Genomic DNA, 11450 nt, shown 5'->3' with positions numbered 1-11450 from the left:
AGCCCACAGGTTGATAATCCCCGTCTTCTCCCTGTTGAGAAAGAGAGAAAAGAGAGGAAGGCCCATTCAGAATCACAGGTTATTTCAGCACAGTGCCACCAATGCCATTGACACCTCAGAACATTCAGCGTATAAATAAATAAATATAAATAACATGACAGACATTGAGAGAGGAGAAAGGAGGGTTAGTAGTTACTGGTGAGCAGAGGCGTAAAACAAGGAGATTGGGGTGGTTTAGCATATCCTGTTAGTATCGAGGCAGCCGTGCAACAGTAGTACTGGAAATCAAAGGCAATAGAGCACATGGAAGCTGATCTCAGACAGCAGACGACTGAGGGCCAGATCTGGTTGTTTTGTGACACATACAATGTGGCTCAGTTCTGGCACCACAATGAGTCATATGGCCCAGATCTGCTCCAAATGTAGAAGATGCGAACTGGGGGAGGGTTGGCACTTTGCATATGGGCCATCTCTGGCTTGAGTTATGTGGCCCTAACAACCTCCCATAGTTACTTTTGGTCTGAATGTGGGCCACATTGCCAGGTAAGGTCTGGACATTTCATGCTACAGATCCACTTCAGGACCGTAACACCAAGTGGTTAACTGGGTAAAATGGTAAGTCGTAATATTGTAGATTAGGGCCGAATTTGGGCCATCGTATAATTTTGCTGTCTGGGATGTGTGAGGGATGCTGTCTACCACTGAGACTTGGAGTTGGGATTGGGGCTGGGTTGTTTAGGAACCTTACCGTGCTCTCCTCTAGAATGGAGTTAAACTTTGAGCCCAGAAGCTCTGTCTTAAGCTGTGCAAGAGTAAGGGAAGAGAAAACAGAGACAGAAGAATGCAGAGAAGCGATGAAGCAGAAAACAGATGTCTGGAAAGGCTATGGTGGCAGCTACACCAGTGGTACTGTGATAGATAGCTATAGTGGTACTGGGATTCTCAGGCTAGGCCAGTAGTTGGCTGGGGAAGTTTACATTTTCTCTTTAACATAAGAGGTCATAGGTTTTTGATTATTTATGAATATCTCAACAGAATGAACCTTACTTTACATCAAAAATAGGACATGAATTGAATGGGTATAGTATAGTTTCAGTATCAGCAACGGGTAAGCTATCATTCTCACGTTTAAGACAGATCTGAGAATGGTCATTATCATCATTATAGTCATCATCATCAACATGTCTCACCACTTTCTTCCTCAGACATTGTTTGTCCTTCTTGACTGTGCTGTAGTACAACGCTGGGTTCTCCAGTTTAGAGACCAGGTCCTGCCCAGGGTTGCCATTCTCTCTGGGGGGTGGAGTCACAAGATCAGACTCGGTCTCATGGCCACTAACTAACTCAGGGCGACACTCCAAGCCTGGGCATCCATTTTAAAACAAGGGCCTGCTTCCCAACGCAGTTAATAATCTACAGGCCCATGGTTCATGGTTGTGGTCGATGTTCATGGTTATGGTTATTGGTTCATGGGTTTAGTTGCGGTTGAGCCGACACCCTCTCTTGGAGCGACTTTCAGTAAAAGCTTTTGTCGGAATGTATTGGTATAATGCTGAAGCACCTTAGTTAAGTAGGCTACCGTGGCTGTATTTTTAGCATAGCAGGTCAAGGGTACAAAGCAGGGAATTGAGCCTGCAAACTATAGGCTACGGTTAGTCTTGCTTGCTAACCCAATCCACCAGGCAGCCATTTTGGATCTCCATCTCAGAGGATTCCAGAAATGGGACTAGGGATGGCAAATTAATTGAACTCGCTCTGGCGTTAGCATAATTTATGACTAATGATTCTCAAGTCCGTTCATCAATCAATCATTCACTCATGTACACAGAGGTGTTTTAGAATGGATGGCGAGGCTGAAGTGTTTCCTTATCGTCAATTCAAACAGGAAATGACCTGTACCTGTAACTCACATCGACCCCTGTCACAGTTAGTGAAGGGTGGATACTCACTTCTTGTTGTTATGGCCCACATATCTCACTGCTGCAATGATGAAGGCAATGACAGCCACTCCACCGATGGTGCCAACAATCACTGCCATCATGTACTTCTCTAACATCGGACAAGAACAACATATTGAAGACAATATAGAAACATAAAATACTGTTTAGCTAGGTCCTGGTACTATAACGTATTTACATTCAAGATAATGCTATTGCCATATCAAGCCAATGGGGTAGCCAGTTTATGCTCTTACTTATACAGTCAATCTAGATATCATATAAAAGGTACTACACTTCTGATTTCAGTTCAATCTCTCATGTATGCTTGGCTATACAACGTATAGCATTTTAATTGTATGCGTTTGTTTCTGTGTTTAACCATAAACCTGAACTTGTGTACTCACTCTCCTGCTGTAACTCCAGATGAAAGCTCTCCGACCCGTATATGTTGCTGATGCTGCAGTGCACATTGACAGCACCGTTGCCCAGGCGCTCGCCCTTCTCCCGTAGTTTTATCATGCCCGTGGACGTGTGGCCGTCCGTGTGCGTGTAGTAGTTGTAGCGTCCATCCGTGTCCTTAATGATGATGTTCTTGTCAGGGAGGTAGAACTCGATGATGGGCTCAGGGTTACCCGTAGCCATGCAAACACACTGGACTCCCTCCCTCACCACCGTGCACTTGGACTCTTCCAGAAGGACAGGGGCGTCTGAAGAGAGGGTGGAGGTAAGGATATGACTGACATGTAGAGTGGGATGGCATGGTGTAGCGTGGTGTAATGTAGGTGGTACAATACGATATGATACCATCTGTTATGATACCACATAACATAACATAATATGCTGGTCCCCTGCAGGAAGGTGAGGTATCGGAGTTCCCTCCGCCCCCCTCTGGACATCGAGGGGCCCCCGGGGGTGCATGGTATCTTGGACTCTAGAGGCAGGGTGAGGGGCCTGCAGTACCTCGTGGATTGGGAGGGGTACGGTCCGGAGGAGAGGTGCTGGGTACCGGTGGAGGACATCTCAGATCCAGGTATGCTGAGTGATTTCCATTACCTCCATCCGGATCGCCCTGCGCCTCGCCCTCCAGGTCGTCCTCGAGGCCGGTGTCGGCGCATTGCGGGAGCCGGGTGTCAGGTGCTCCATGGTCGTCGTCACCGGTCTACTAGCTGCCACCGATCCCTTTTTCCTTTCTGTTTGTTTGTCTGATTGTTTTCACCTGTTGCTCATTTTGGTTCATTATTTAGTCTATTTAAACTTTTAGTGCCCGCTTGCTGTTGTGCGGGCTTATCTTTACTGTCAGTGGTGCTGGTGTGTTCTTTGCCTGCGTATTATGTTCTTTGCCTGCGTATTATGTTATTTCCCTGTTTTGGAGACATACGTGTTCTATGGGCATTGCCTGTTTGTTTGGCTAGACAACGCGCAATAAACAGATTTCTTTGGAAGTTTACTCTCTGCGCCTGACTCTACACCCACCACTCCTAGAAATACGTGATAGTCCCAGACTCTACGTACACAGCCCGCATTACAGTGTTGCTAAAAAAAGACAAGGACCCTCTATCCTGCTCGTCCTTCCGGCCCATAAGCTTGTTGGATTTCGACTACAAAATAATTACCAAATTGCTCGCCAAAAAACTAAACACTCTTCTTCGCAAAATAATAAAAGTGGATCAAACTGGATTTATTAGAGACAAATACTCTTCTGATAACATTTGCCGTCTATTTGATATTATTGATCAAGTAAACACACAGAAGACCCCTGTCCTGCTGGCTTCACTGGATGCCGAGAAGGCATTCAACAGGATGGAGTGGAGCTTTCTGTTCTCAGTATTAGAAAATTTCAATATGGGCCCAAACTTTATTAAATGGATTATGTCCCTATACTCTCATCCAAATGCCATGGTGACTACTAATGGTCTAAATTATTTAGGAAGTGGCACAAGACTAGGATGCTCGCTGTCCACACTACTTGTTGGGGGCGGAGCCTTTGGCAGAGTTGATAAGGAGCAATCCAAGTATTATGGGTGTTTCTGCAGGCGGCCTGCAGCACAAGATTTCACTCTATGATGTCTTGCTCTACATATCCAACCCTGAGAAATCCCTCCCATTTTAGACACATTTGCTCAGTATGGCAAGTTTTTAGAATATAAGATACATTTGAACTAATCCACTGTTTGCCCTCTTAATCTTACACTCAGCAGCTCTATGAAGACACTGTCAATTCCAATGGAAGACACAGGGGTTTCAATACCTTGGGATCTTTGTAACACCAGATCTGAATTGCCTTTTCAATGAAAAGTTTCTTCCACTCCTGGATCGAATCAGAACGATCTCCAAACCTGGATCTTCCTCCTAATTATCTTAGTCGAAGAATCAATGTCATCCGTATGAACATCCTCCTTAGATTTAACTAGTTTTTTCAGATGCTCCCAAGCTATCTCCCAGTTTCCTTTTTCAAACCAACTAACCAAATTTATATGGGGGCAATTAAAAAAGGGTGTTCTTGCCCTTCCCTGCCTTCAATTGTACTACTGGTCTGCCCAAATTCGCAACATGCTAACATGGATCACAAACAGACAAGACTGGTCTGCCTCCTCTTCAATCCGAGAGAGATATTCTGAGGGCAGGTTCATGTCTCCTTATTCTGTACACAAAAACTATTTAAAACTGTTCATATTTACCAAAGTCATTAGCAAATGTGACTATGTATATATTTATTTAGCCGTTAATGTATTTAAAGTCTATTTCGGCAAATTAATCAAGCTAGATTTGGGTAAATCGTTTTAGGCGAAAATTGTAATGGATCCTTAAGAAGTTTTAAAGAGGGATTACATGATTCAATTCGAATAATCAGGAGAGATCAGCCAATGATTTATACTTGTAAGCAAATATTTCTGCAGGTGGCAATAAATCACCAACCTTAGCTTTATTCCTGTTCATATAACACACTCTAGGTGGCAGAATGTACCATTGCACCACAAAAATAAAATCATCACAGGGGGCCGCAGTGGCTCACAGGGCTGCATACCCACATGTAGTCAGAGCCCTGACTCTGGCTCTGACTACATGTGTGGGTATAGATGTGGGTATGCAGACCTGATTTTTGGGGGGGCCTCCACCCCCATCAAAGTTGCCCATTCCTGATTTATTCAATTGGTAGCTTATAATTACTATTGAATGAAATTTGTGGAGATGGTAAGTTGAAAAATGTACCATTTTTACATTCTTTTAACAGATTTCAGAGAACAAACAAATGAAAATACAAAAAAAGATTGAGGTAGTGCCTCAATATAAAACAATACTGCAATAATGCACACTTATGAATAGAAAAATATTCTCATAAATGGGTTAGCTGACAAAGTCATGAAAACGATAGACATGCTTCAATGGGGCAGAAGACCACATGTTGTGGTGATTCTGAATGGCCAGATATCTAGCAACAATGACACAAAGCTGCCATCTGGCGAATAGTAGGTGGCTTGTTTCAGCTAGTTTTATGTTGTTATTGAAATTTAATATTTTTGGGGGGTGTTATTTGCTAATATGGCACACAAAAAAATACTACCTAGCTAACCAAACAACTGTAACACCGTATTTGAGAGACAACAAGTGCTCATTGTGCAAATGTATTTATATTTTTAAACATTGGAGACGAAATATGTGACATGTTGTCAACAATCTCAGCCAACCCAGCTGTTTTACCACATAGTTGTGTACACATCTGTTTTGTTGCTAAACAACCAAGCTGTCTAAAGAAAACAACATAATGTACTTTTTTTCTTGATTCTTTAATTTGAGCTCTCTGGCTAGCCCAAAATGAGAATTCTGAATGACATTTTGCCAACATTTTCAACCGTGTATCAGTATTCTATTTACAGAAATATATTGATTACATCCACACATACTACCTAATATCCCCACCCACTTGTCAAATCAAAATGCAAAATGAAAGGAAAAAGGAGAAGAAAAAATAAATGGCTTGACCTCTACTTTTCCCAACCACGTATGTGTCAGTCCTTCCCCTTGGTGACAAAACACTGTCATTACAAAAGTAAAATGACTCTTCCTTGAAAGACTTTATAAAAACTTGACCAAAACTTGCTTCTATGTACAACTAGAAAATATTCTTATTGGAAATGTACAACCACCAGATACATACAGTACCATCTAACACAGGGCTGTAAAATAAATCATTTACCAAAACTATTAACTACAGTAGTTTCAGTTATTAAACAACGGCTCTGTATTATCATAAAACATTCAAACTTGTTTCAGCACATGAGGAAACAACACCAAAACTACAGTAGTTTCAGTTGAGCAAAAGTCCCAGTATCAACATAAAACATTCAATCTGAATTCAGAAAAATGATATAGGAACACATGGCTATACAATACTGCATGCTATCTCCCATGTTTCTAGTGAAAATTGCTGTGTCACTCACCACCCATAATAGCCTTGACGTTGGAGTAAAGCTCTGTATTCTCATATGTCTCTGCTGCTGGCTTACCATTCTCGTTCTCCTCCTCGTACATCACTCCACTCCCCTCTCCTCCACCTTCATACCCTTCTTTCTTATTCTCTCGTTTGACTTTGACATACTCTGACTGTGGTGGTCTTCTTCTCTGCCTCCTCAGGAGTCTTCTTCAGTTGGGAGTAGTTGATAGTGGTGTAGAGCACATCTTTAGGCTCCATCTCCAGTTTCGTTAAAGGGCTTTTGGAGTCTGAGTCCTTTGGGATCCTCTCTTTGCATCTAGGGAAAATGTTATAAATAAAATGTCACAATAACTATATGTTAGAGAGGTTAGCAAGCACCTCCATTACAACATTGTGCAAGGCATTGCAACTTTTGACAATATATCTGATACTCTTGATAGGAAATGTGAATTTCTAAAGACAATCACCAACACTCATATAACACTAACTGTACTTCAGTAACAGAATGCATGTACCTTTTACATTTCCCTGTCAAACACAGGATGATACAACAGATGGTGGATGAGAAGGCTGCAAATGCAAATGCAGCAATCAGTGGTGGGTTCAACAGCATAGCCAAGATGTCTTTAGATACTTTCTCTATAAAGAGAACAAAGCATGTATGATTTTAGAAGTTGCTCACCATACTTTGTATCCTCTGATCTTCTTTTTAAATGAAATAATAACATTATATTTTCTCACTCAAAGCATATAAATCCTCTATGTTGCAGACATATTGGGTGGGATAGGGAAGCTGTTGCTCTCTAACAAAGTAACAACTTATATCTTTACCTCCTCGCTTTCCTTGGCTGTCTTTTTGAGTGACTTGCAGCTTCTCTCTCACTCTGCCCACTTCATTTGTGCTGACACACTCCACAGTAGTGTTGGTGTGGTTTCCGACATGCATCCTGATGGTGGTGTTCACTGAGGACCTCAACACTGATTTAGTGAGGGAGTACTCCTCAGTGTTAAGCCAGCCTATGAGAGGTAAGGGAACCCCCTGGCTGACACACACACAGGTCATGACCTTTGCCTGGATGACACACCCAGAAGCATTGAGAATCACAGGATGGTCTAACGAGAGACAGAGGGGGAAGATATATCATGGACAATTTAAAGTAAACATGTTTCAAGCTATTTTGTGTTGTTTGTACTCACACATCACAGTGACATCAATGGAAGCTGTCAGAGTCCTGTTAAGTTGTTGAGCTTTACACGCATACTCCCCAGCATGTTCTCTTGTCATGTTCGAGATGGTGAGAGAGGCCAGTCCAGAGTTATTCTGTTCCAAAGCTGTTGTCCCATTCTTACTCCAGGTGATAGATGGTGGTGGTGGGTAGCTGTCAACAAAGCAAGACAGATTCAGGGTATCACCCTCTCGCACTGTGTTACTACCAGAGATCTTGGGTTCCTTCACATCTAGAAAATAAAGTATATAATCAGTTTATCATGTTCATGAATTATAACTGTTGAAGCACAACAAGCTGTTGGGTTGTGCAAAGTAAGGTCAGATGATGTAGGCTACTTACGAGTCACATTCAAAGTCACTGTCTCCTCAGTGGTGATGTTCCCTTTGAATGTCACTTGGCACGTGACCTTGGTGGTGTGGTGCTCTGCTGAAGGTGTAAAGGTCAATGTTGAGAAGTGGGTTGTTGTGACGCGGGTCAGATCCTCTCTCCTTTGTGTGGTGGTGTTGTCTCTGAGCTCAGTGATGTTGTCTCCTGTCCCTCTCCATGTCCATGTGATGTTAGGAGGAGTTCCAGAGCAGATTCCCGGGGCGGTGCAGGTCAGGGTCGCTGGTTCTCCCTCTGTCAGAGGAGGAGTCAACACTGAGGGCTTCTGGGTCAGAGCTGGAGTTAGGAAATAGAAACACAGACTGAGGCCTAAATTCAATCAGGATCGTGGAAGATTCGCACAATAGCATGATTTACATTTAGAGGCAATGTTCCCGTATTCATGGTAAATGCACATGTCGGCTCAAAGATATTTACCTTTACATTTAAGTCACGCTATAACATGGATTTTGTATCAATGTAGAAAACAGCAGAAACATATACTCATGGAAAGTATGAAATCCTGGTACAGGTTTAGAAAAATAAACACTTTGAAATGGGAGACTTGGGGAAATCTTGGGCTTTGTAAACTGGAGGTACTTATGTTACAGTAAGTGTACATGACAAATTACAATAAAGTAATACTCTTGTCACTGTAACTAACAGTAATAGTCATGCTGTACCTTTCACTGCCATTTTCAGTTTCGTCTGGTATGTAAATTGACTTATATTGCCACTGTTCAATGTTCCGGACATTCTTAATTGATAGTCTCCGTCATCAGTCTTAGTGATGTCGTTGATGATCATACTGCAGTTCTTCTTTGTCAGGTCTGTCTCCAGTAGTGCTACTCGCCTTCTATAACCCTCCTGAGCTATAGAGGAATTTCTTGAGTGGAAAATAGAGTCAGTTTCGACTTTAATAGAACATCGTGCATCAGGGCATTTAAGCCACATTGCTATGCTAGCAAGGAAGTCATCAGGGTGAGTGAACAAACATGGAATAACAGCACATAGTCCATTCTGGGGTGTTATCTCTGCTGGACTGAAGGTGATGTTGTATGCTGCTGCAGGGGCCTTCTCTGACGGAGGGAAATGAATATAGTCATGAGTAATACAAGAAGCACTGATACTACTTCACTTGTTTGTAAAAAAAAATAATGTGACAATATCTGTTGGGATGTGTGTCATATGTATATTAACAATAGTAGTGATAAAAGGAACCTTACTTTGGCATGTGGTTCTCTCTGTCAGAGAGAGAAGTAGAGCTGCCCAGATGAGGACCCACATCCTGCCTCTACTGCCTCGATGAATCAACCACAACACCGGGGTCTCTCTCCTCTTTCTCCTCTTTCTCTAATGGTCACTATCTCTGTCTGTGTCTACTGGTATGGAGCAGGAGACAAGTGTGAAATACAATATGAAATGGTGTTGTGAGAATAACAACATATAGCAATACACATTGGATATTAATATTTCATTACACCTTTATGAGTGCTACAGTTGCATTCATAACAACCTTATTAACACTTTTATTCAACTAAGATGTATTTTTCTGTAATGCCTAGAGAGGATGTCAAAGAAACATTTATGCTCAAGGTTCATATGAATGCCTTCTTCACAATTGCTCATAAATATATTTAACTGCATTCATAAATATTTATTCCTATGCTGTTTAAAGCCTTATGAAGGAATGTGTTGTAATGCCCTAAATGAATAATATTACCATTACATTACATAGTCATAATTAAGTTTTAACAGTCATTCAATGTAACGAGACAAAAATATATAATTGTTCAATAGCTTGTCTTTTGATCCATGCAGAGAATAAGACTGAATCAGCACATTACCTCTCTCTGTGTGCTCTCTCTTCCTATTGACTGTGAGCCCTGTGTGAGTCTCTGATGGGTGTGAACTGTCACTTCATGTCCCCAGTCTGTTACTCCTCCCTCTAACCTGGTGCTGCAATCCAGGAAGTCCCTCTGTACTGCATACCACCCAGCTATACTGTACTGTATCTAGACCATAATCAACCCAAACACATCAACCAACCCATCAAACCCCACCAATCCACACATACCACCCAGCCATACTGTACTGTATCTAGACCATAATCAACCCAAGCACATCAACCAACCCATCAAACCCCACCAATCCACACATACCACCCAGCCATACTGTACTGTATCTAGACCCTAATCAACCCAAGCACATCAACCAACCCATCAAACCCCATCAATCCACACCTATCAACCAGCCTTGATCAACACTGCAATCCCCTTGCCTTGTATATTCAGATGCAGCTTTATTTCATAAGAAAGTTTCTATAAGATTTCTATAAGAAAATGTGTACATATTTCAAGATTGGCTGTTTGAAACATGTGCATGTGAATTACATGGAGAATGCCTTGCATTGGATAGAGATAAGATGGCAATAGTCTCACTGTTATTGATGCCCTCTGTGGTCTGAGAAATGAAGCCCTGTACCCAATATGATAGATCTGCTGCAAAAAGGGTACTGCCATATTCTGTAGTAACTGACATTGTAACTATAGTAAGTATAGTGTGCTAAATGCACTTATTATGGACTGTCACGCCCTGACCTTAGTTGTCTTTGTTTTCTTTCTTATTTTGGTCAGGTCAGGGTGTGACTAGGGTGGGTATGTTCGTTTTTGTATTGTCTAGGTGTTTTTGTATATCAAGGTTTTTTTGTAAGTCTAGGTATATGTAGGTCTATGGTGGCCTGAATTGGTTCCCAATCAGAGGCATCTGTTTATTGTTGTCTCTGATTGGGGACCATATTTAAGTAGCCATATTCCTTGAGTATTTTGTGGGTTCTTATTCTATGTTTAGTTGCCTGTCTGCACTTTTCATATTAGCTTCACGGTTTGTTTTGTTACTTTGTTACTTTGTTCAGTGTTCTTTCTTCATTAAAAGAAGAATGTATGCTTTTCACGCTGCGCCTTGGTCTCCTAATTACAACAACCTTGACGTGGGCGGAAGGTAGCCTAGCAGTTAAGAGTGTTGGGCCAGTAACCGAAAGTTTGCTGGTTTGAATCTAAGGGGCCGGCAAAGGGTAAGAATATGCAGGGTAGGGTTAAATGCAGAAGACACATTTCGGTTGAATGCGTTCAGCTGTGCAACTGACTAGGTTATCCCTTTATTATCAACGTTAGAGGCTACTGGGTTGTGTTCAATATATTTTTGCGATGGTTTTATACCACAATCTTTCAAGTATACAGACATATAAGACCCACTTATGAAGAGTGATGATTCTTTCACCGTTACATTATGTTGACTTAATAGCAAGAAGACATTGTAATAATGCAACTGATCACAGCCTGAAATGGAAGGAATTTGTTGCAACAATGCCTGATAAAGTATCAGTAATGTGTAAACTGTCAGATGAATTTCAGTTTCAATTTGTGTAGTTGTAATGGAAGTGCATGTAGTCATAAATAGTTTACTTCATCTTCACACTTTGTGACT

The 11450-nt window shown here is 41.7% G+C and overlaps 2 protein-coding genes and 1 long non-coding RNA gene across 3 annotated transcripts; all 3 read right to left on the bottom strand.

Moving 5' to 3' along the window:
* Position 1: 1 nt before the first annotated feature.
* On the bottom strand, positions 2–1409 carry LOC149985069 (uncharacterized). Its single transcript, XR_016490375.1, has 3 exons — positions 1191–1409; positions 749–802; positions 2–31 (listed from the first exon to the last, which is right to left on the bottom strand). It is a non-coding gene; the product is annotated as an uncharacterized LOC149985069 (long non-coding RNA).
* A 536-nt stretch (positions 1410–1945) lies between these two features.
* Positions 1946–2636, bottom strand: LOC149985068 (myelin-associated glycoprotein-like). The gene is made up of 2 exons (XM_090214842.1): positions 2345–2636; positions 1946–2049 (listed from the first exon to the last, which is right to left on the bottom strand). The coding sequence occupies exons 1-2, from the start codon at positions 2580–2582 to the stop codon at positions 1946–1948; spliced, it is 342 nt and encodes a 113-aa protein (XP_090070968.1). The 5' UTR covers positions 2583–2636.
* A 4851-nt stretch (positions 2637–7487) lies between these two features.
* LOC149985067 (sialic acid-binding Ig-like lectin 14) lies at positions 7488–8304 on the bottom strand (the record flags this gene model as incomplete). The annotated part of the gene is made up of 2 exons (XM_090215055.1): positions 7488–7830; positions 7941–8304. Coding segments are annotated over 2 exons (654 nt in total), but the record flags the coding sequence as incomplete, so codon positions are not given.
* Between the last annotated feature and the right edge of the window lie 3146 nt (positions 8305–11450).

Source organism: Oncorhynchus mykiss, chromosome 2, assembly GCF_057628025.1.
Source record: "Oncorhynchus mykiss isolate SJ-2025 chromosome 2, ASM5762802v1, whole genome shotgun sequence".
Taxonomy (NCBI): domain Eukaryota; kingdom Metazoa; phylum Chordata; class Actinopteri; order Salmoniformes; family Salmonidae; genus Oncorhynchus; species Oncorhynchus mykiss.
Note: the sequence above shows the minus strand (reverse complement) of the source record. Positions and strands in the feature narration are given on the sequence as shown.